At 47.7% G+C, this 25,087-nt stretch overlaps 1 protein-coding gene and 1 long non-coding RNA gene across 2 annotated transcripts; both read left to right on the top strand.

Annotated features, from left to right (window-relative positions):
* The first annotated feature begins 7,311 nt into the window (after positions 1-7,311).
* LOC143824680 (uncharacterized) lies at positions 7,312-8,978 on the top strand. The gene is made up of 2 exons (XR_013226830.1): positions 7,312-7,503; positions 7,966-8,978. It is a non-coding gene; the product is annotated as an uncharacterized LOC143824680 (long non-coding RNA).
* A 1,828-nt stretch (positions 8,979-10,806) lies between these two features.
* Positions 10,807-23,349, top strand: NCBP3 (nuclear cap binding subunit 3). Its single transcript, XM_077311627.1, has 13 exons — positions 10,807-11,211; positions 12,187-12,252; positions 12,604-12,709; positions 13,284-13,409; positions 14,117-14,242; positions 15,078-15,151; positions 15,867-15,975; positions 16,700-16,799; positions 16,905-17,011; positions 17,920-18,223; positions 19,493-19,650; positions 20,559-20,723; positions 21,830-23,349. The coding sequence occupies exons 1-13, from the start codon at positions 10,822-10,824 to the stop codon at positions 22,063-22,065; spliced, it is 2,067 nt and encodes a 688-aa protein (XP_077167742.1). The 5' UTR covers positions 10,807-10,821; the 3' UTR covers positions 22,066-23,349.
* Positions 23,350-25,087: the final 1,738 nt, after the last annotated feature.

The raw sequence follows: 25,087 nt of genomic DNA, 5'->3' as shown, positions 1-25,087 counted from the left end.
AAGAGACCTGTAACCAGCCCAAGGAGACCCAGCTGGCTGCGTGTGGAGGAGGAGTGGGGAATCGAACCCAGCTCTGCAGATTACAGAGGTAGCCTGTATGGAAAGAATGAGCCTATCTGGAAGCATCCTCCGTTCAAAATGTACCATTCCCAACCTCTACACCAGGGCAAACGCTGGCAGGGGCTTGTGGGAATTGTAGTCCATGGACATCTGGAGGACCACAGGTTGACTACCCCTGCTCTACACCACCACCCCATTCTTCGGAGAGCCAGTTTGGTGTAGTGGTTAGGAGTGCGGATTTCTAATCTGGCATGCCGGGTTCGATTCTGCACTCCCCCACATGCAACCAGCTGGTTGACCTTGGGCTCGCCACGGCACTGATAAAGCAGTTCTGACCGGGCGGTGATATCAGGGCTCTCTCAGCCTCACCCACCCCACAGGGTGTCTGTTGTGGGGAGAGGAATGGGAAGGCGACTGTAAGCCGCTTTGAGCCTCCTTCGGGTAGGGAAAAGCGGCATATAAGAATCAACTCTTCTTCTTCTTCTTCTTCTTCTTTGCTCAGTATTGTTAGGCTGCTGCCAATTCTGTAATGAGAATTCCCTTTCCCTCTAATCACTGGAGCAGCTTTGTACTAACCCGCCCCCTCCCACTTTCAAGAATGATTACGATGATGATAAATATATGAATGAAGTTATAAGTTCTGACAACTTTCCTGAAGTAGTAGGGAGAGGGAGCAACCAACATTCTGGGGGTTGTGTGTGTCTATCATTTCAGTGACTGCGTGCCAGGTTCCAGACTTTTAGCATCGAAATTTTGGCTAAAGTTGGCCACCACCAGATGAAAAGCTCGGAACTGTAGCCACTCAAGTGTTGATTTGCATAAAATCTTTCGTTCTCGGGTGCATACGTGTGTATGTCAAATTTTTTAAATGCAGCCATTTGGAAGCAATCTTTTGTCCAGATTAACATTCTTTCCTATATCTCGGGGTGCGGGACGGGGGTCTGTGTGCACAGCACTGATTGGCCGGTGCTTGTCACATCAACAACCCTTTTCGTTTTGTCCGTAGGAGCAGTTTTCAACACCTTAAAAATGGTTTCGTGCGTTTTAAACAGGGTGACAAGCAAACATTCACTGAATAAACGTGAAAACATTTTAAAAAGTGGTTTGCAGCATGGCTGGGTGCATTTGAGAAATGGTGATAGGAATCAGTGTGTTTGAACTGCTGGCACATGCCTCTGCCAAGCGGACTGCAACATCAGCATGCACCTCTGGAGAAAAAAAGATGTCAAGCCCTGTTTTATTCACTCTCTAATAAACCCCCAAGGGGACTGCAGTGTTTCTAGCCAAATAGCTGGAGTCACAATCACTCTTTGCAGATTAACTTGTGTGTGCATGTGTGCGCTGTTCATACTGACCCAGCGAGGAAAATCTTCCGATGCAAAAGGGAATCTGCGGGAAATCTGCCTGTGTGACTGTTTCCCATGCTCCTGGCACAGTCTGCCGCTGAGGATCTTCAGATCCTGGATGGGGTATTCCTTTACGTGGCCCTGCTCCAAGGATATTCGTTTTGCCATTGATTTGTGCTGTGATGTGGCTTGCACTCTTCTGTACAGGACTAAAAATATCTATGTGAAATCAACTCTCAAAGTTTGCTGGTCACAGCTGTGGGAGTCCCAGCGGGTGACTGACTGTGAATCATGTTTTCCTTCAAGACCAGGGTCATTTGGAGACACTTTGGATCTCTTGTTCTTTATCAGGCCCGTCTCTCTTTACGCGGACCCCCCCCCCTTCCCTAGGGAGTGGGCTATTTCCAATCAGTGCTGAGAACCAGATTATAAAGGAAGAAGGAACGTTAAACAGCTTCTGGCAGGGAACTTCTGCAGTCCTCCTAGGCCTCTCTAGGACTTTGGTTACTGAGTCCCCCAGGCAAGGGGAGCCAAACTGTAGCTCTCCAGATGTCCATAGACTACAATTACCATGATCCCTGCTGGCAGGGGCCCGTGATAATTGTAGTCCATAAACATCTGGAGAGCCACATTTTGGCCACCCCTGATATGGGCATTTCTGCTCAGGGGCCTGAGAGCAGGACAATGCAAGTCAATGAATGTCACGCAGCTACTCAGATATTTATCTTGTGTGTGGAAGAGGGGTGGTCCAGAATGCAACAACTGTGATAAAATCAAAAAAAATTATTTAAACATTTATAAACAGAGAAGGGGCCAGAGAACAAGGGCAGGAAAGATTTGATCTATGGGACACGTCTGAGAACTCAGGAACAGCGTCTCCAAGGGAAAGAGCAAACAAGACGGTCTGCTCAGGATTCTCTTGTTTATAAGATCACAAGAGCAGCTTTACTGGATCAGACCAAGAAGAAGAAGAGCTGGTTTTTAAACCCTGCTTTTCTCTACTGGAAGGAGTCTCAAAGCATCTTACAATCGCCTTCTTTCCTCTCCCCATGAGAGACATCCTGTGAGGTAGGTGGGGCTGAGAGAGCACTGAGAGAAGCTGCTCTGTGAGAACAGCTTCTATCAGGGCTGTGACTAGCAGAAGGTCACCCAACTGGCTGCATGTGGAGAAGTGGGGAATCAACCCCGGCTCAGCGGATCAGAATCCCCTGGTCTTAACCACTACATCTGGCTGGTTCACCAAGATTCATCTGCTTCAGCATCATCTTGCTTTAGGATGCTCTGGGCTAATCCTGCGTTGAGCAGGGGGTTGGACTAGATGGCCTGTCTGGCCCCTTCCAACTCCATGATTCTATGATTCTATCTTTATAGCACTGGACCAATTCCCACCCATCTGGGAATCCCTTCCAGGGCCATCAAGAAACCCCAGGGTTCCACAAAACCCTGGCTGAGAAAGCCCGCTGCATCCAGTCCCTTATTGGAGGGTTTGTGGCTCTCTGCTTGGCATACAGAAGGTCCCAGGTTCAATTCCCTGCATCTCCATGTCACATTTTTCAGCCAGCAGGTGACGTGAAAGACCTTTGCTTGAGACCCTGGGGAGCCACGGCCAGGCAGGCAAGAGTAATCTTGATGAACCAAGGATCTAACTCAGCGTAAGACAGCTTCTTGTGTACATAGGTGGAAGGAGCTTTGCCCTGGGAAGACACAGTGTTCCGTTTTCTCGGGTGCGAGTTCAACCAACCGATAAGAGCGAAAATCTCAGGGAGTCAAACGACAGGTGTTGAGGAGGGGCAGCAATGAGTACAGAACTCTTTGCCATTTCGGGGCCATCGCAGTGCGCAAGAATCAAAAGGAGGGGGAATGAGTGAGAAGCAAAGGCGAGCAAGAACATGAAAATTTCTCCCAAAGAGGAGGCGTGGGACGAAGGAAGTGTGTGGGATCCCCCAGGGCAGATGGTGACGTTGGCGGTCCAAGAGGCACCGTGATCCTGATGTAAACCACTTACTGCTTGCCACAAGGATGCTAAATGGAAGCCATTAGGGCTAATCCCGGTGGCTTATTGGAAAACAGCTGAAGTTTGGGTAGGCTTGAAGCCAAGGGCCTTTTGGCTGCTTGCAACCACTGACAGACGTCTGTGCTTGGTACCGACTGAGCCCCTGATGGCAGAGAAACAACAGAGCACGCGTTGGGCCTTTGAGTCGTGCGGGGTGAGAAATAGCAACACGCACAAGGAGAGACGAAAGGCAGCCGGCCAAGGGCCCCAGCGAGAAAAGGTAAATATGGCCTTCTAAAAGAGACGGTGCCGTTTTTACGACTCTCGTCTTGTGCGCGGCGTGCACTTATAAGGATTATCTGACTTCCCAGTCAGCACTCCTGCAGGATAGGCTAAAAAGCCTCGCCAGATGTCTCTCTCCACTGTGCTCGCCATGCCCCAGTTCAGCCCAAAGGATCCCAGTGCTCCCACATCGTAAACGACAGTGTGGCTCTGTTTTCCATTTTCAGGGACATGCGGGGGGGGGGGCACTGCTTCCTGGGAGGACGGGTTGTATGCACAGGCCACAGAATGAGAAAGGTAGCAGGACTGTGGAAATGCACAACACTTTATTTATTTGTCCGTCCATCCATCCGTCCATCCATCCGCTCATTCATTCATTCATTCATTCATTTTTATGTTTATATACTAAAGGTAAAGGTATCCCCTGTGCAAGCACCAGGTCATGTCTGACCCTTGGGGTAACGCCCTCTAGCGTTTTCATGGCAAACTCAATACAGGGTGGTTTGCCAGTGCCTTCCCCAGTCATTACCGTTTACCCCCCAGCAAGCTGGGTACTCATTTTATCGGAAGGATGGAAGGCTGAGTCAACCTTAAGCCGGCTGCTGGGATTGAACTCCCAGCCTCGTGGGCAGAGCTTTCAGACTGCATGTCTGCTGCCTTACCGCTCTGCGCCACAAGAGGCTCTTTTATATACTGCTGCTCTCAAATGTCTCACGGCAGTTTACAAAGATTCATAAATACAATAAAATCCCGTAAAACCCATTAAAACGTAATTAAAACATGGCCTATTATGTTGGCGAGCCACACAATGCACGCCTCTGTGCTTGAGCAACAGACTATGGGCAGAAGGAACAACCTCGTTCTTCAGCAGGTCTTCAGCTTCTACTGTTTGGGCACCTGTGGTTCTGCTCACAGTTCTACTGAGGACCAAGCTTGGGTAGGATCGATGTGGGATCCAGTCAGTTTAAACAGAAACTCAAGTGCTTGCACTCGAAAGCTCACGCCTTGAATAAATCTTTGTTGGTCTTAAAGGTGCCACTGGACTCTGGTTTTATTAGGCCCGTGACCAAGTCTTCCGTCTGCATTTCAGTGGTTTGCAGCAAAAAGCCTCGGGATTCCATCAGGTGGATGTCTGGTCCTTTTTTCAGACAACTCAGTTGCCGGCATGCAAAACACTGGATCCCTCTCTGTGCTCCAGGCATCTGCTATTTCTCCAGCTCAGCTTGACAGCTCCGGCTCGTGCAAGGCAGAGCCTCTAGTGCCTGGGATGCCTGGGGGGAGAAGCAAGTAGGCCGGTGGTAGTTGCCATGGCTACAAACTTTGTTTCCCCAATATTGCCTCCAGGCAACGGCAGGAGCGGGCCGCCCTCTTTTCAGCAAAACGGTTATCCGACCAGGGGCTTGACAGCATTCCTGGGGTGGCTCCCATTCTTTCCAGACCAACGTTCTAGCTGTTTGCAGGGCTCGGGCAATATGACACCGCCGTGGCCGAGAGGTGGAGGGAGAAGGAGGGAGGAGAAGGCCAGCTGGCTTGGCGAGAGGACATGGGGGGCGGTCGGGCTTTTGTCGTCTGTCTTCGGAGCTTTGCCGCAGAAGAGGTGGGAAGCGCCACCGACCGTGCCCCCAACTTCCTTCCCTTAAACACACCTTCCTCAGGAATTGCTTCATTTCTCCAAAGGATTTCGTAGCTAATTTCTGCAGGGCTCTCCCTTGTATGCAGGGCTTCGAATCCCTCTGCCTGCTCCTTTGGGAACCTTAGGTGGTTTCCTCATGGGGAAAGGATAGTGTGCAGCGGCAATGGGGCTTCCACATGATGGTTTTCTCTGCAGTTCCCCTGACCCCGTTCCCCTGTCTCCAGCAGTGGCCATCCACCCCCACCCCATCCCACCCCATCTGGATCACTGGGACTTTTCTGATTTTTTAAACCCTCTTTCTCCCCATCTTCTACATTTGGTGGGCTTCCACCAAATCTAAGTAAAATTAGCTACCCAAGTGCATTTTATTCGGTTAAATGGCTAATTTTTTTTTAAAGGCTGCTTTAAGAGGTGAAATACTGTCTTGGAAGCAATTTGTAAAAGAGATGTAGCATAGAAACCAACGCTGGAGCTTGACCAGTGGAGGCGTCACCCCCCTCACACTCCACTGAACTGGGGGCAGCCAGCTCTCCAAGCCCATGATTCATTCCCCCCCTCATCGCCCCACACAGATTTGATCGCAGCCACATTGCCTCCAGGATTAGGTCTGGGTGCCAGGGAGAAACTTCAACCAGTAAATATTTAGAAACTCAGTCCGTCATGTAAGCAAAGAAAACCAAGGCGTTTTTGCAAAGGTCAGCTGTGCGTCCTTTTCTTCCCCATCGGATCTCCGTTTTATCCTGTATCTGTAGCGAAGAGAGTAAAACAGCACAAGTAAAAAGAGAGGAGGTGGCTGGGTTGGGACTGTCTCTTTGCTCAATACGGAGATGGGGGGAGAAGCGAAGGAACGAAGCAGCCAGCCAGATAAGATAAACAGTCTCAATTTTGTCCTGGCCTGACTCTTCACCAGGCTCCCTTTCCAAAATGATCTCTAGCTTGGCTATGATAATGGCTTGTTTCCGTGATGAGAAACCAAATGTCATAGTAGTAAATAACGTACTGTCAAAGGCGTAATTCTGAACAAGCAAATGGGAAAAGAAGACGACGAGAAGGGGCAAAACCAGCCTCCCCAGAACACCTTGCAGTTGTTCCCAGCTGTAGGTGGACAAAGAATTCTGTCCTAAAATGGGAAAGAAGGAAGGTGATGAGGGCCAGGTAGAACCACACGGTGGCCCCAAAGGGAAGAGACCCCGAAGCAGACAAAGAGGCAGCTTTCCCCAAGGTGTACATTTACTGCTATAAAACCTGCTGGAGAGCCAAGCCATGGTAGCTTTTGACCGATCCCAGCATGAGAACGTAAAATCTGATATCTGACTTAATCCCAGTGTTCTGCAAAGTTCAGCTTTTGTTTCCGAGAAGCAATCCCTTACTACAGGGAGGATAAACTTAGAGTCAAGTATGTCTGATAAGGTTGCCGACAGGTTCGGAAATATCTGGGGATTTGAAGATGAAGTCTGGGAGTGTGGACTTCAGGGAGGAGAGCAGTTCGGTTAGAGCTTTCTCAGCCCCACCTACCCCACAGGGTGTCTGTTGTGGGGAAAGGAAGGGAAGGCAATTGTGAGCCGCTTTGAGACTCTTTTGCTTTAGACCCACACGGCTACCCATGTGAATCTACATGCATGTGTGTCATACAACTGTACCCAAATTCCTCTTATGCTGCCAAACAAGGTGCTCCATTGGTTTCATTGAGACTTTAGTCATCATAATCTTTACCCGTCTCAAATGCTTTGCTTTTGTGCCTTCCACTGACCATTTATGCACTGGAGGTTTCATGCTGGGCTGCAGGCTGGAGTTTAGTCATGGCAGGTTGCCCCACCTCTTCCTGCACCCACATGGGGGAGCATTTGGCCTGGTGCACCTCATCCGCCCCCAATCTGTGCTCCTGACAGGGGGGTGGGGCAGTGAAGTTCCCAGTGCATAAACGGTCACTGTCAAGCTTGGTTGGAATTTGCTCCCCACTCCTCCTACAGGTTCCTCCTTCTCCTCCCAGCTCCTTCAACTGTATTTGGAATATGTGCCGGGGCTCTCTCCGCATTCCATAAACTACTTCAGCTGCCATGATAGGACATTCCCAGGGGGCTCTTCTGGTGTCTATGAGGTCTCCAGCTGATAGCGGTTTTGCTGCCTGATAAGACAGGGAGAGCCGCTCTCCTCAAGTAGCCTGACCAATTCTCCAGTACATTCCTGAGGTGAGATATAAGAATTCTTGGCATGCTGATGGGGACAGAGATGATTTTCTTCAGTCTCCATATTCCCTTCTCTGTTCCTTCTTACCTGGGCCTGTTCTGTCACCACCTCCCTACCTCAATGCTCACTTCACCTTCAGATTCTTTGGCTGCCAGGAGGGGTTGGAAGACAGATTGCAGCAGAGTCCTACAGCCAGCTGTGTTTGCATCTGGAGGGACTCATCCAGCGTCTTTCAAATGCCATGTCTTACTGCCGTCACATAAAGAAATGGGAGATCATTTGTTCTCTTAAGTGGAAGCCCCATTTGCTGACCTCAGAATGGTTACCAACTTTCCCCTCTTGATGGCAGAAGGGGGGTTGGAAGGAGCCGTACAGGCCACCTAGATCACTCCAAGCGTGGTTTAAAGATGGTGAAAGAAATGCTGTTCCTTTTGCACTGGGCCTTAAATATGTTTCTCTGGCAGGGACCAGGAAATGTCAGGAGCTGAGAGCCTGCCGTGGCTCCCTGGAATGTAATGGACTCCATATTCTTAAAGACTCATCAGCAAAGCCAAGCCAGCTCACAGCTTGAAATGCCAAATGACCCGCAGATATGAGTTAAATGAGGAGGTGACATTTCCACTGGCCGAGGCCTGCCGTCCTTTCCCTCTCTGGAAAGATCACTGAAAACATTTAAGTGGGGAGGGGAAGAGACAAAGGTTTCTTAATTCAGAAATGAGCCAAGAATATAAAGCACAGTATCAACTAGTGGAAGATCTGTGGCTTGGAGCAATTCTCTGCTTGACATACCTGCTCCTTGAAAATGGGGAATCCAGGGCTTCTTTTACAGGAATGGAAGATACTGAATAACCATACTGCTTTTACATGGCAAAGATTCTCCATATTGCTTTCTCCTTTCAGAGATGTGGGTTTTCTGTACATTCTTCTGTCTTCCTTTCTATCTATAGGAGTGCGGACTTCTAATCTGGCATGCCAGGTTCGATTCTGCGCTCCCCCACATGCAGCCAGCTGGGTGACCTTGGGCTCGCCACGGCACTGATAAAACTGTCCTGACTGAGCAGTGATATCAGGGCTCTCTCAGCCTCACCTACCCCATAGGGTGTCTGTTGTGGGGGGAGGAATGGGAAGGTGACTGTAAGCCGCTTTGAGCCTCCTTCGGGTAGGGAAAAGTGGCATATAAGAACCAACTGTTCTTCTTCTTCTTCTTCTTCTTCTATGTTCTACAATTGTTTTGATGACTGTACACCCCTTTTTTGGTCTTCATGCATGTGCTGTAGTGTGCTAACGATTTGAGATGGATTGCACTTTATGAAACCTGTGCTATTTTTTAGAATATCAGTACTGGAAACAAGTATGATTTTAGGCTGCTTGCTTTGTGTTATTTAAGAGGGACCCTGCTCTTTGAATAAGCTGCTTAGAAAGCTATGTTTGCAGACACACATAGCTAGATCTGAAAAAAATAAATTGCCAGATCCTAGGTGTCTTTTTCTTACTCCTTTTATGGGAGAGGAGTATTGGGGGGGGGGGCGTTTGTACATCTATGGAGGCCTATTAAGAGGTGGGAAGAGAAAGCCAAATGACACACTGATTTTTCAAAATGAATTGACAATCTGAGCAAGGCTGCCTTTCAACATTGTCTTTCAGCTGAAATACAGATGACATTCTACACAAATCTGGTCAAGTACTTCCCAAGTTACCTTTTACACGTAGCCAGGGCTCCACTTGTCCATCTCTCTTGTGGCATTCCATGTTTCTGTGCTGTCCACATGGGGGACTGGGAACATGAGTTCAGACCGCATTGCTTTTCTCCCTTCAGCCATTAGATGGCGCTTGGAGATTTGTTTGGTAATTTGTGGGGTGTAGGCAATAGCACATATAAAGGTAAAGGTATCCCCTGTGCAAGCACCGAGTCATGTCTGACCCTTGGGGTGACGCCCTCCAGCGTTTTCATGGCAGACTCAATACGGGGTGGTTTGCCAGTGCCTTCCCCAGTCATGACCATTTACCCCCCAGCAGCAAGCTGGGTACTCATTTTACCGACCTCGGAAGGATGGAAGGCTGAGTCAACCTTGAGCCGGCTGCTGGGATCGAACTCCCAGCCTCATGGGCAGAGCTTTCAGACGGCTGCCTTACCACTCTGCGCCACAAGAGGCTCTTTAATAGCACATATAACCAAGGTATATATACTTCCAATTTGCATATACTCTCACAGCGATCCTAGTCATGTGAACAACTCAACTGAACATATTAACTCAACTCAATAAAGTCTTAAACTCAGATCCTCAGCTGTTTGGCACAAGATGTGTCAAGAGGTATCCCTGAAGTCATTGTCGAAACTCCCCTCTGAGCAAATGGAAAAGAGGCAGGCTTAGTTAGGGTTGCCTTATAATTGCCTTAAAATTGAAAGTTTCTTTGCTCAGAGGAATTATGTGGAAAGTACATTAGTGAAAGAGTACCTTTCAGAGAGAGAGAGAGAGAGAGAGCTTTCCTATTTAATCACTGGGAGCCTGTATCCTAAAATTGTCAAGCAGGATAGAGGTTCCAGATAAAATATTATCAATTGTTTAACGTATTGGCCACGGTTCTTTGGGTATTTCTGGCCTGTTTCTCATCGGCTGATTCAAAAGTGAGCCAAAATTGGTTGTCTAGAAGCCACTATGCTTTGAAGTGTTGGCAGTGTGCCTCCTCCTGCTTTTCCAAGACATGAGCAATTTCCTCCAGGGCCTTTCTTGTGGCTTCCAAGGAATGCAGCACTTTGCTCCTTGGATGCTTCTGAGGCAGGTGCAAGTTTGGCATCAGCTTGGCAGGCATGTCTTTTTGGCTCAGCAGTACTGATCACTGTTCTTGAAAATGGTCAAGTGGGAGTAGACACTGCAAGAAAAAAAACCCCTCCCAACAAGCGATTCTGCAAACCTCAAATCGCCGCACTATGCCCAGGGCTTTCATTTCTCCCCAGCATTGCTTACAGTCCCGTGCATTCCCTTGCCAAAACTCTGATCACTCCAGGACGCAACACCCTGCACCACAGAGCCCAGGAAATCCCCATGTCCCTTCATCAGTCTAGAGAAGCGTGGACTCTAATCTGGAAAACCACATGGGATCTGGAAAACCACTCCTCCTCCACATACAGCCAGCTGGGTGACCTTGGGCTGGTCACAGTCATCTTAGAGCTGCTCCACGGAGCAGTTCTCCCAGAGCTCTCTGCCCAAGGTGCCTGTTGCGGGGAGAGGAAGGGAAGGCGACTGTGAGCCTCTTTGAGACCCCTTCGGGCACTGAAAAGCAGGGTATAGAAAACCCGCTTTCTTGCGGCTGGCCTCCCGATGCCCGTTCCCATCCACGCCGAATTCCTCCTTGGAAGCGGACTCCTTCCGGCGACGCTCTGGGCCTCCGACTCTACGGCCTCCACTTCCGCCCCGGCGTTTCCTGTTTCCGGCCCGGCCCGCTCCTCTCCAGGCGACGCGATGGCGGCCGTCCGGGGTCTCCGCATCTCGGTCAAGGCGGCTGAGCCGGAGCCCATGGAGGTGGAGGAAGGCGAGCTGCAGGCCGCAGCCCTGCCACCGCCGGCGCCGCCACAGCAGCCGCAGCCGCAGCCGCAGCAGCACTCGCCGCCGCCCGACGCCTCCTCCTCGGCCGCCGATGCCGCCGCCGCGGGCCGGTCCCCGGTGCCGATGCCGGTGCCGGTGCGGCGCTCTCTGAGGGAGCTGCTGCCGGTCAGTGCCGGGAGACGGGGGGAGGCAGGCAGGGAGGGAGGGCGCCGTCACAAGGAAGGCTGGCCCAGGGGTAGTCAAAGTGCGGCCCTCCAGAGGTCCGTGGACTACAATTCCCATGAGCCCCTGCCACATGGCAGGAGCTCATGGGAATTGTAGTCCATGGACATCTGAGGGCCTCACTTTGACTACCCCTGGGCTGGGCGAAGGGGCCTCTGAGTGGGCGCAGAGTGCAAAAAGAGTCGCAGGCAGGCAGGCTGGAGGGGGGGAAACGCCTTTTGGGATTTCGCAAGCTGAAAATGCCTGTTTTCTCTCGGCCACGCCTGCCCGCTCTCCAGCAGGAGTTGTCTCCACTTTAAAAAGTAAGGGGAGGATTCCTGAACGGTTGGGGCTTTGCAAGGGAAAAGTAGCGGACAGGCATTTGTTGCATTCAGAAGGACAGGGTGGCAAGATGGGCGTGGTTCCTTGACACATGTAAAGCATCCCTTGGTTGAGGAACCAGGTCTTAGGGGGAGGGGCTGCTTCTGATCCTAGTGGGCGGCTCTTGAGGATTCAGCTTAAAGCATGCGTATGTCAGAATGGTCTGATAATTGGAAAGCGATCATTGTGGTGATATTTCCCCTCACACACCTTTTTCATCTGGCAGTGTGTTTTTTCGTGGAGGGCAATGTATGACAATAAGGACCAGAAGTGATTGTGTGCGTTTATCCCGAGAAAGGCCCCAAAGAATGAATGGATGGATAATAGTGGAAGGGAAGGGGAAATAGTTCCAGCAAAAGAATAGTTTTCTGCATACAATAGCTGAGCCAGGGAGTGCTCCAGAATCATAAACAATCTCCAGTCTTATGTTGTTTGCAATTTTAAACTGAATAGGTTCTGATCTAGCCTAGTCTTGGATGTTGTGTATTTGTAGCTCCTGTTGTTAACATGGGAAGCAATAAAAAACACAGTTCACTAGACTTGTCTTTTTTTTTAAAGGACACAAGCAGAAGATATGAAAACAAAGCTGGAAGCTTTATTACTGGAATAGATGTCACGTCAAAGGCACGTACGGTGTTTTGTATCCTTGGGTCTTCTGTACAGTTTTGAAATGCAGAGGCTCCAATTTTATATAAAGTGCATGGACCTTTTTAACCTGTTTAGATAGCAGTAATAAACTGAACTGAATGGACAGTTTCTTCTGGAATGCCACAAAGTTGATGGTTGAGCAGCAATCTGGATTTGGTCTAGTTGTTTCTATCTTTAGTTTTCTAAATGTTATTGGATTATCAGAATGGTGCTTAAGGCAGGAATTCTTGGCAACTTTTTCTTCTGGAGAATATCGACTGCTGTAACATCCAGCTTGTGCCACAGCAAGCTCATTTGTTCTCCTTTTTGGACCGTTTCCTTTTGTAGGAAGCAATTGAGAAGAAAGAGCAAAGAGCCAAACGTTTCCATTTTCAAGCAGAGGTGAATCTCTCCCAGAGGAACGTGGCATTGGACCGTGACATGATGAAGAAAGGTATGAAAAGCTGCCTGTCGTTTGCCTTTACTTTGCAATTTAACTTGGTGGTTCTTGATCTTTCTGCCACTACCATGAACACCCCCAAGTAGAAAAAGAGCTGGGTTTTTGTAGCCTGCTTTTTACTACACAAAGGAGTCTTAAAGAAGCTTACTTTTGGCTGACCTCTGTGAATTTCCCTGCAGTTAGAATTTTTATGGGAATTGACTGTTAACCCCAATTTTTTTTACAAGTGTTTGCTCTCCAAGGACCTTCTTTTTGTCTCAGTTGTAGATGTAAATAAGCAGAACACAAATAAAGTAATTAAGAAGCCTAGCTTGGGACCTCCCAGTCTGTTTGATCTTTAAATCTGAATGTTGCTTACCTGTCCTCCCTGAGCTCTTGTCCTTTGGATCTGGACCTTGAAAGTGAATTGTGGGAGGCATGATGGGGAAGTCAGTGCCCTTTTGCCATCCTCTTGTGACATTCTTCTCCAAAGGCATGCATGTGTATATTTGCGGATGAATGGTTTCCTTTGTTTGAATCCAACTTGCTACAGATTCCTAAATTAAACTCAGGATGTTTTCTTTTGTAGCCATTCCAAAGGTGCGGCTGGACACTCTCTACGTTTGTGGTGTAGATGAAATGAGTACCCAGGATATCTTTGCTTATTTCAAAGAGTACCCCCCTGCTCATATTGAGTGGCTGGATGATACCTCATGTAAGTACTTTGGGGGCTCTTCTGGGCAGGCGCCCTTTGGGGGCTTTGGGTCAGATCAGCGACTCTCTCCCTGTCTCCCCATTTTGAGTGCATGCAGCAGCTGATGTTCACATGTTACAATGAGCATACATGCCTCTCTGTGTTAAGAAAAAGCCAATGTAGATTTACTTAGCAATTGAAAACAGGGACCGGTACCTGGATAAATGTAGGCTTTGTATCACATAATCAGTTGTACATGTGTTAAATGTAACATGAGATGTACTCAACACACAAATTAAGTACACACTGTGCACAGATTGTATATACATTCTTCATAACTTCTAGACAAGGTTGTTGTAAGCCTTAGCAAAATGGGAAGGGCCTTGAAGCTTCTTTCCCACTAATCTTCTTGGCCTAGTGCCTTTAGTGTGCTGGCTTGCTTGGAATGTTCTTCCAGTGAGAAATCATAGCCTTTCCTTTCCTCCCTCTCACATTTTTAGAATTTATTTTCTACTATAAGCTGTAATCACATTATTTAAAAATCTATGAATTCTTTTTAAAAACAAGAATGTCGAGCAAGTTTGCTTCTACTGTGTATGTTCTCGGTCCCTGCTTTCACTTTAGATTTGAAGTGCATAGTACATTTGTAGGTACTGCTTTGTTGTCATTGTTGTCATTTGAGCTCTACCCCGCTCTGCAAGCGAACTGGATCTCTGCTTTCTTTCCAGGCAATGTCGTCTGGCTCGATGAGGTGACCGCAACACGAGCTCTCATCAACATGAGCTCCATGCCTGAGGAAGAGAAGATAAAGCCCCAAGAAAAGAACAAGAAGGCAGCAGAAAAGAACAAAAAAGGTAAAAGCGTGGCAGACACATGTGCTGGATTCTCATAGTTCCATTTGGAGAAAAAACAGGGTAGAAATGGAAACCAATAAAGCACATGGTCTGAGTCTTGGGTTTAATCTCCTATGGATGGCAGGGCTGGGAATTGAACCTAGGGCCTCTGGCAAATAAAAGCATGGGGTCTGTTACTGATTGATGGACCATTTCCAAAGTATCTTTCTTCATATCAGAAACTAAAGCTCTGCCTTCAGAATGCTCCACCTCACCTCATTTTGGTTATTGTGGCTAGTGGCCTACCCTCCTTCTTTCTACCTGTCTCTGTGCTGGGGGGGGGGGGGTCTTGATTGCTGGTTTTGTTGTGACCGTAGCCTCTTGTCTGCTACAGTCATGTCCAAACAGAAAGACAGACCGACCAGATGGCGTTTCAAGTAATAAATTGCTTATAATCAGTTTTGTATCATTTTTTCTTCTTTTTATTGAAAAGTGCTTTTGTATCAGGGTCAAGCCAAAATGGTATCTAGATAGGTTTCGCCATTTTCGAGGATCAAGTTCTTTTTCTGATATTCTCTCACAAAATGTCGTTTTTAGTATTATATTCACATTCAAGAATCTTAAGTCAACATTGTATTCAGCAAACTTCAATCCCTGGTTCCTAATAAGTAGTTTTAAATGGCTGTCACTGACTCCCAAGCTCTAAATCAAAGGACTTGCAGTAAGTTGTTGCTGGATACCAATGCAAGGGAATTCAGATAGTTTTTTAAAAAATGTGAGCAATTGAGTGTGATAAAAGGAAAGCCAGATTTAACAGGGTGCTTGAAAATCTAAGCATATTTTGGTTCTTTTTTAGAGGAACAAGAGGAGAGCTCAGATGATGAGACTGAAGAAGGGGAAGTGGAGGATGACCATCCAAGTGACACAGAGGTGAGGCCCAAATTGATCAGGATCATAAAAAGCTTTGTCACGTATTCCTGAATACATTTTATTGAGAAAACGTAGTTCTTTGGAAGAAGCAACTAATATTAGGGGACGGCCACTGAGAGGCAACATGCCCTGTCTAAAGAACAACAATTATGTCAGGGTACCTAGCAAAATTGATTACTTGCATGATAGTCAAGATCCATGTGAACCAGTTCAGTTTGTCATTCAGCATATTGGTTCATGGTTTAGTTTGTGGTTCAGCCACGAACACCGAACTCCACAAATGCAATTCACACCCTTCCCTATTGGTAGCTTCTCAATTTATCAAAGCTGCTTTTGGACTGTTGGATCCCGGCACAATATGGTTAACATTGACACTGGCTGCATAATTAAAATTCCGACTCCAGTCTTGCTTTTCTGTCACTGCTCATGCTGACAGAAACCATTGATGGCATCTCCTCCCGACCTTGTTGGGCCACCTGACAGCCCAGTCCTGAGCAGAGTTGACTATGGACATAGAGAAGGGTAACACTGCTCAGGGTTGCACTGTAAGGATCTGGAGTGGGTGTGGCAGATATTTATGATGAATTGACAGCAGGCTGGCCAGCACAGACACACAGCAGATTAAGCTGAGCTGGGGCATACGCCTCTTCTTAGGACAATAATTGTCCTAAATGCTGATTGCAGTACTGAGCCTTGGGAGATGTTCTTTCCACAGTTGGACACGCTCTCCCAGGCGGAGGAAGACTCCCTCCTGCGCAATGACCTTCGCCCAGCTGGCAGGCTGGCCAAAGGAAACAAACTTTTCATGAGGTTTGCTACGCAAGGTAAAGAATAAGCCACCTGTGGCAGAAACACAAGTTAGTCTAAGCTTATACGCAGAACTTATTAACCCCATTTTCCCATCTCTTACGTGGCCCATAAATTTCTGCCATGAAAAGTTCAAAAAAACAAAAGCCATGGAAATACATCTATATATTTTTAAGGCATGGGTTTGTTTTTTGGGATTTTTCTTTGGAACAAAGTCATCAACCTCTTATGAAAAGGGCTTTCCTTTATTTTTTTTTTGCAGAACCTTCGACATCATGGAATGGTACTTGTGTGAGAGGATTCTGCCATTATGGCCTACTTAACAGAAAAGCCTGGCCACTGTAAGCCCAGGGCATCTCTTGCACCAGCATTGGTCACTGCCCATCGGGGTCAGCCAATAAATAGCACAGACAGAGCAGGATAACTGAGCAGCTGTTTGGAATGAAGTTGGCTCAACTCTGTGCTTTGGCCCCTTATTAATGGGATGGAATTGCATGCTCTTTTCTCCTTTAGTCTCTCTGCAATTGGAGAATATCTGCAGTGACTCCATGGCTTGTGGGCTTCCTTCCCTCCCCAGGGACAAGTCAGGTTGCCTGCAAATTGGTTAAGCTCAGTTAACGTTGCGCTCCTTGTGAGCAAAGAGTAGCAACCGTCCTTTGAGGCCTGTGCCTGGATGTGTTTTTTTCCTATCCTTCCTGGACTCACAGCATCAATCTCTTGGCTGTTCTGTTGCTTCTGCAGATGACAAGAAGGAGCTTGGAGCTGCCCGGAGGAGCCAGTATTACATGAAATATGGGAATCCCAATTATGGCGGCATGAAAGGAATCTTGAGCAATTCATGGTGAGCATCCGTGACAAACAATTGGGCAGGTGGTACCTTCTGCCTTCTCCTGCTGTCAGCTGCTATGAGTGACAGCTTTGTTCCCTTATTTTCATGGTATCTCAGGAAGCGGAGGTACCATTCACGCCGACTCCACCGCGACGTGATTAAGAAAAGGACTCTCATTGGGGACGATGTCGGCCTGACACCACCTTACAAACATCGCCATTCAGGTAACCAGCACCACCTCTTGCTACCAGAGGACATGTTAGTATCAGCATAAGCTGTGATTTGATCAAGTGTTTAGAGTCCAAGATTTCTAGAACAAATGGTAATATACATTCTGTCATTCTCCCCACAAGAGTTTTAAGATTCTCAGATCAGCATATGCTCAGGGTCCCTGGCCCAAAGGAGGTGAAATTGCCCTCAACCAGGGCCCCAGGGGCTTTTGAGCCTTGGCCGCAGCCTGGTGGAATGTGCTCCCAGGAGAGATCAGGGCCCTGTGGTCCCTAGAGCAGAGCTATTCCACCAGACCTATGGTCGAGGCCTGAAATAACATCCACCAAGAATAGTCTGGCCTCACAGCTGAGAGGAGAACACCAGAACTGGTTCCTTGTCAACCCCCGCCCCCCCTTCCAGTCTGGGTTTTAGTTGGGGGCATCAGTAATAACTGTAAACATTTAAAAAAATTTAACATGTATATGATTTTATTGTTGTTACTCACTCTGAATGACATGGAAGGGTCAGATATAAATACAATTTGTTGTTATTGGTGGTGGCGGTTGCTATAAATTGCAACCAGTAACGTAGTTCTTAAGAGCTGAAATTTGTACTGCAAATGCACGTTCATATTTTTCCTTTGCTGCAATCAGTTTGGCTTAGCTGACTGGACTTTTGCTACTTGCATTTTCCTGTGGTGCTGGTGTGGCCCGCATTGAATTGAACTGTCTACGTAAGCTGGACGACCTTTGAGGTTTTTTCCTGCTGTAGCCAGAGTCATCCCTGGCTTGCTTTGTAATCGCAGTCTTGCCACACAGCACTTGACTTTGATTGTTAACTTCCTCGAGTTTGTCATAGTGGGTGCACACAGACACACAAATCCTGGTTTATATCCTGCCCAAATGGTCTTCCTTCCCTGCAGGTTTAGTAAACGTCCCTGAGGAACCCATTGAAGAGGAGGAGGAGGAGGAGGAAGAAGAGGACGACAACGACGACCAGGACATGGACGAAGATGACAGAGTGGTTGTCGAATACAGAGACGAACTGCAGGCTTTCAAGCAGGCCCGAGAGCGGAGTGCTGCTCGGCGGTCCAGCGCCAGCGAGTCGGACTCGGATGAAATGGACTATGACCTCGAGTTGAAGATGATCTCCACGCCCTCGCCCAAGAAAACCATGAAAATGACCATGTATGCAGATGCAGTGGAGTCTCAGTTGAAAAGCATTAGGTGAGTCTTATGCCCTCCTGTTGGTCATGCTCTTCCCACATTACAGTCCAGCGCTCTTCTCTGCAGCAGCTGTTTAGGCAGGGGGTCCAAATGTGTTTGGGCCAAGCAGGCAGGAGTATCCGTCCTGTCCTTCCCCCCATTGTTCTTGTCTTGACAAGCAGCGTTGATCACCGAGAATCAACTGCTGATGTGGAAACTTCAGTAATCCTGGGGGAGAGACTCTAAAGGCCTTGATGGTGGTGTGGAAAAGTGTGGTGTGGAAGAGCAGAGGGCTCTGGTTTAGGGCAGAGGAAGTCTTTGTTTTGGTATATGGCCTAACCTGCTGCCAGTCTGATGGTTTCTGGCCGTTCTGCACGTACTTCTTAAGTGTCATAGGCACATCAGTTGCAGAGTCTAAATTTTAATAAAGGACAGTGGGATGGATCTTGCCTAGCATTTGTGGAATAGTTCTCTCAGCAGCAACTCGTAGCATGTTCCCCATTGCATGGCAGCCTGATGGAATTTTTAATTACCGTATTTGCCGTAGTATAAGGCGACTGGGCGTATAAGACGACCCCCCAACATTTCCACTCAAAATACAGTACTATGGGCCACTATGGGCAGCTATGTCTATCCCAACTGAAGTGCACCTGGCGTATAAGACAACCCCCCCACTTGAAGGCATGTTTTTCAGGGGGGAAAAGTAGTCTTATACGCCAGCAAATACTGTAATTAATTAATTATATTTATATACCACCCTCCCCGTAGGCTCAGGGCGAGTGTTTAATTCTTACATTGGATTATTAGTTTATATGCTGTTACCTGCTCTGAGCCCTCAGGGGAGGGCAGGTTATAAATTAATTTTGTATTATTATATGACTAGAGGCTAAGCCCGTTACATCCAGGAATGCAATGGGCACTAGTGCTGAGGAATGACGCTGATCTCGGGGCAGATCCATTGGTGAACAGGGCCAGCTCCCGTAGCTCCGTGGAGAGTGACCAGCTGCCCTACCCTTACTCCCCAGCAGGAAGGAAGGTTTGAGGAGAGTGCTTGAGGGGAGCCGCGCTGCCAAGGAACGGGGCAGGAGGATCAATCACGGTGGTCCTACAAGCAGCAGCAGGCATTCAGTGAAAATATTTTCCTTTGGCTGCAGGTGCATAGGATTCCCCCTCTAGTTTCCTGTGTGATTTTTGTCTATCTTTGCCAGTGTTCTTGCAGTGTTCTCCTCACCCACCTGTCCCCGCTTGGCTAATGGCCATGCGAATTGGCTTTCATAATTATGGTTATAGGAACTCCATGAGAGCCGATAGTGTAACATCCAGCAATGTAAAAAACCGGATCGGAAGCAAAGGACCTTCGGAGAAAGTTGCTGATGTTCGGTTATTGTTAGAGGAAAAGCGGCATGGAGGTGCCGGGAAGCATCAGCCGCCCAGCTCGGTGAAATCAGGTAGGATGGCAAACTGGACTTAGCTGTGCTTTGGGTTTCCGTTGCGGGGACAGAACCTGTAAGAATCCACGTACGGATGTTGCAAAATGCTTTGAATGCCATGAAAGCACTACATTCAGACTCTGAAGGAGGAGTGTGGGTCTTCTCTATTGCCCCGATGCCCCAACTGTAGTGTCGCTTTGGATTGTCTTGTGCTGCTTTTAAGAGGTCCACTGAAGCTGCAGGCAGTTGTTTTCTTTAACTGATCAGTCAAGTTTGATTTAACTGGATTTTGGGAGAAGGGGAAGGCTTCTGAACCTGTTATACTGCTATTCAGTTGATGGGCTCACAGTCATGCCCAGGACATCCATCGGAAGAGACGACCAGTGTAAATAAATCCAGGGTCAGCTCTTCTGTACACACAATGTCTTTAGGCCACCGCCTGACACCCCCCCCCAGCAACATTCTTCTATTCACCTGTGTGACTCTTGGGGGAAAAGCTGTGGGTTCTCATTACTGGCTCTAAGCATTTAGCTCATTAATGTCTCTAAGCATTTAGAGAGCCAGTTTGGTGTAGTGGTTAGGAGTGAAGACTTCTAATCTGGCATGCCAGGTTTGATTCTGCACTCCCCCACATGCAGTCAGGTGGGTGACCTTGGACTTGCCACGGCATTGATAAAGCTGTTCTGATCGAGCTCTCTCAGCCCCACCCACCTCACAGGGTGTCTTGTTGTGGGGGGGAGGAAAGGGAAGGCGATTGTAAGCCGCTTTGAGCCTCCTTTGGGTAGAGAAAAGCGGCATATAAGAACCAACTCTTCTTCTTTCTTCTTCTTCTACTTCTGGCGCTTGAAATGGGTAGGGGTTGGGAGGCGCAGTAAAGACTGGGTGTTAAAACAGAATGAAATTCAATGCCTTGCTGTTGTTTCCAGATGTTCGGCAGAGGCTTGGCAAGAGACCCCATTCTCCAGAAACCAAACAGCCCAGCAGCACCTCCGCTTCTCATCGTGAGCCCATATCTGATGTTCACAGCCGGCTAGGGATCCCCAAGCAAGACGTGAAAGGCCTGTACTCAGACACCAGGGAGAAAAAGTCAGGTCAGTCCCAGAAGCCAAAAGGCGGAGCATGGTTTTGGGGCTGTACTTCCACTGCCTCTAGGTATGCCTATTATTGTCCAATGCTGCTAGGAAACATCCCCCCAATCAACTAGATCACAAAAAGCATCCATCCATAGCAAAATCATATAGCCTATACTCGTGAGCTGCCGAGCTGGGATTTGTTGTGGCACAGCGGCAGGGTGGTTGGCGTTAGTCAGTTGGGAAACATGGGCCCCAACAAGTCTGGCGGTATTGCTTACTAAGTAGGTCCGACAGCCTGGCTAGGGAAAGAAAATAAAATATTATAGTATTAACGGGAGAGGAGGGCATCTTTGTTGTGCTTTGCATGGAATACACATCTCGGTTCTTACAGTTTTAGCCCAGGTAAATGAGGCAACATTGCAGAGTGCCTCAAAGGGGAGGGCACGTTTGTCCTTTGAATGCACAGACTCATAGAATCATAGAGTTGGAAGGGGCCATACAGGCCATCTAGTCCAACCCCCTGCTCAACGCAGGATCAGTCCAAAGCATCCTAAAGTATCCAAGAAAAGTGTGTATCCAACCTTTGCTTGAAGACTGCCAGTGAGGGGGAGCTCACCACCTCCTTAGGCAGCCTATTCCACTGCTGAACTACTCTGACTGTGAATTTTTTCCCCCTGATATCTAGCCTATATCGTTGTAGTTGTAGTTTAAACCCATTACTGCGCGTCCTTTCCTCTGCAGCCAATGGGAACAGCATCCTGCCCTCCTCCAAGTGACAACCTTGCAAATACTTAAAGAGGGCTATCATGTCCCCTCTCACCCTCCTTTTCTCCAGGCTGAACATTCCCAAGTCCCTCAACCTATCTTCATAGGGCTTGGTCCCTTGGCCCCAGATCATCCTCATGGCAGAATTGCTGTAAAGCAGGATTTTTTTTTTTTTTTTAGAAGCGGAGTCATCCTTGAACTTTTTCTTCAACCCTGAGTGTTCAGGAGACATCAGGGGCTAGCTGGTAACATTCCAGTTTAGGAAATGCATGCTGCCTGTGGTTCAGGGCTTTTCCTTGTCTATGCTCTCCTTGTCTATGCTTTCCATTCATACTTCTCTCCTTTCGTTCCCTTATCAGCAAACTTATGGACTCGCTTAGGATCGGCATCCAAGATGCAGGAGAAGGCCCCTGATAAAGCGGAAAAGTCAGCCATGTCTCCTGAAGAGGAGGACTCTGAGCTTCAGCGGGCGTGGGGAGCCCTGATCAAAGAGAAGGAACAGTCCCGCCAGAAGAAAAGCCGCCTAGATAACCTGCCTTCGCTCCAAATCGAAATCAGCCGGGAGAGCAGCTCCGGCTCTGAAACAGAATCATGACAGCCTTGGCGTTCTCTAAAGCCTGCTGACACAGCTGATGGCCACCAAGTGGAAAGTCTGAGCCTAGGAGCTATGCCAGGCGGAATGTGTGGTTCTGTTTCATCTACAGTGGGGTGGAGGAGACATTGGCTGTGGGGGGGGGGAGGTTATGTTTCCCTGGAATCCATCCAGAGCTGTCACAGTGGGCCATTTAGAAGACTTCTGTGTTCTTTATATTCTCACAGGTTGTCTTTTTAAGAGGAAAACAAAGTTTTCAATCTCTCCTCCCCTCCCATGGACACGGTACTCTTCTAGCTAACCACCTTTGCCTTCCTGATCCTCCTCTGGATGGCCAACCACGAGTCATCTCTGTGGGCCGACTTCAGCTCCTACTCCAGAACTGGCCCAAATGTAAAATGACTGATGCTAAAGGCTGTGGTTTTCCCTGCCCTCCCATGCAAGCACTTCTGGATTATATCTTCACCAGAACTAGCTTCCTGCATTTTCAGGGCTTTTTCTCTGAAACAGAGTTGGAGCAGCTGGATACCACTGGAAAAGGGTACATAAGAGGCCTCTAAGGTGCTTTTTGTTCGTTGTTGAAAGTAACTTTAAAAATTATTTACAGTCTATATAATGTTTGGGGGGAAAATGAAGCAATGGAAATGTTAATTCTTTTATATATTTTGGGGGTTTTTTTGTTTTGTTTTGTTGGCTTCAGTGAGTGTTTTAATAGGTAGGTTTCATCCGTGCAGTTTAAATACGTAACAGGAACAGTTTCTGGGGGGATCTTGAGTCTTACAGGAAGAGCAGCTGTCTCTGCCCTGACTTCTTGTTGTCCTGACATCGTGGATGTATGTGACTGGTTTTCTTCCCCACCGTCCAACCCGTTGTTTTATGGCAGGCAATTTATACTGTTCTGTGGATTCCCACCCCCTGTACTGGTGTAGGAAACACATGCTATGCTTGGACAGAATGTAGAGTCACCCAAGTTCTTTACCCTGGAAGAATTCTGCCATGAGCATCTCCACTGGCAACACATCAAGGGGTCTCTTCAGTCTTCCTTCTTTTCTCTGTAGCAAACTGGGGAAGGGCTGCCTTCTCCTGCGTTTTATTTTATTTTGTATACAACAAATGTTTGGAGGCTTTGGAGAAGTCTGTGAGCTTCTTTGGCTGAGAAGAGCAATGCAGGGATGAAAGCTAATTGGTCTCAACAGCTTCCCTGTTTAGTACGGACCCTCATTTGTTAAGTATGTCTTCTGGAGATCATCAGTGAAAGAAAGTAAAACACAATGTTTGATCACTGTAGTAGATTGTGTTGATGTATTTTCTTTATCTAAAGCCTAGAATATATAGCTATATTATATACAACTAATACTTTACGTAAGGTTCCAGTTACAATTAAAGTTCCTATTTAAAAAATGGCAACCCCTAACTTTTGTACTGGCCTATGGTACTTATATGGTGGGTTCGAATCCTACTCTAGCCCTCATAGGTTTAAAAAAAAAACAATAACTTTTCCCTTGGTTCTGAAATTTGTGCTTTTTCCTGCTCTAATTTTGACCTGCAAAGCATGTAGGGTGTTCCAGAGCACTATTTTGAGAGTGTGAAGACCTCTGACCACAACACAAACAGGTTCAACAGCCTTAAGTTGAGTCCTGGCATTGCTCAGATAAGAGTGTGAGCTAGTACGGAAGGGCAATATGGAAGAAATTGGTGGTGGAATCTAATCATTATGGAGCAGCATAAAATTTACTAGCAGTAGCAATTGCTACCTGGTAGGTTCTGCCAATTTGTAAATGGCCACAAGAGCAAGGGTAGCAGTAGGGGTGGGGGGAAGCAAAAACCCTGGTTTCTCCCCCTCTCCTTTGCACAACAGATGTTGTTCACAGGTAGGCTTTTAATACGATCTCTTTGTACAGCAAAGTCAGCATATCACCTATGTCTACCTTCAGTTGACAATGCTTTTCTTTTAGCTCAGGCTAAATCATGTGGATGTTGCTATAGAGTTACAGGATAGCCTAAGGTGACCAGATTTTAACATTGGTAAAGCGGGAAACCATTGACCGGGGGGGAGGGGGAGTTCTTGGTTTAAAATTTGGTCTATATGGAGCAACAAAACGTTTCATAGAACACATAGAATGCAAAAATAGTATTGTAATATATATTTTTAAATTTCAGGTAAAGGTATCCCCTGTGCAAGCACCGAGTCATGTCTGACCCTTGGGGTGACGCCCTCTAGCGTTTTCATGGCAGACTCAATACGGGGTGGTTTGCCAGTGCCTTCCCCAGTCATTACCGTTTACCCCCCAGCAAGCTGGGTACTCATTTTACCGACCTCGGAAGGATGGAAGGCTGAGTCAACCTTGAGCCGGCTGCTGGGATTGAACTCCCAGCCTTATGGGCAAAGCTTTCAGACGGCTGCCTTACCACTCTGCGCCACAAGAGGCTCTAAATTTCAACATAAGTACAATTTGCCAGGTACCCCCAGATGTCCCTCCAAAAGTGGGACAATCTGGTCACCTGAGGATAGCCACAGCTTAATCTGCAGGGACCATTCCTATAAGAGGTATGCTACTGGGACTATACAACTGTTGGCCCACAGGTCTACAGCTGTGAGGAGAGCACAAGGGCGGTAATCCTGAATCCAGCCCAAGCAGCCAGGTTGGTGGGACAGGAAAATAAATATAGAAAGCCAATGTATGGTGAGATCAAAAGGGAGCATAAGAGCGAGCACTGTGTAGCCCAGCCATAGCGATGCTCCTGTTCCCTAGCCTAGCAGCTGCTTACTTCAACTGGGCTTGGATTTGGAGCGGTAACCTAATGCCAAAGAATGGGCTGGGGCCCAAAAGCATGGTGAGGTTCTCAGTCTGTTGCAGCAAAAAGAGAGATTTCCACTGAAAGACTTAATTGCAGCCTTAGCAGTGAACAGACCCCTCTTGACTATGCCCAGCTTGAGCCCCTCTGCATCCGAAGAAAGGAGACGGAACAGGCACGGTTGGAAATGCCAGGTGTTGGCCTTCCGGTGGGACTTGGGGAACCCCTG

Source organism: Paroedura picta, chromosome 15 (genome assembly GCF_049243985.1).
Source record: "Paroedura picta isolate Pp20150507F chromosome 15, Ppicta_v3.0, whole genome shotgun sequence".
NCBI classification, from domain to species: Eukaryota; Metazoa; Chordata; class Lepidosauria; order Squamata; family Gekkonidae; genus Paroedura; species Paroedura picta.
The sequence above is the reverse complement of the archived record's forward strand: the minus strand, read 5'-3'. Positions and strand labels throughout refer to the sequence as shown.

Coding starts and splice junctions, on each gene's coding strand:
- NCBP3 (XM_077311627.1), top strand. CDS start 10,822: ATGCCCGTTCCCATCCACGCCGAATTCCTCCTTGGAAGCGGACTCCTT. Junction 12,253..12,603: donor GAATAGATGTCACGTCAAAG/GCACGTACGGTG, acceptor TTCCTTTTGTAG/GAAGCAATTGAGAAGAAAGA. Junction 13,410..14,116: donor GTGGCTGGATGATACCTCAT/GTAAGTACTTTG, acceptor CTTTCTTTCCAG/GCAATGTCGTCTGGCTCGAT.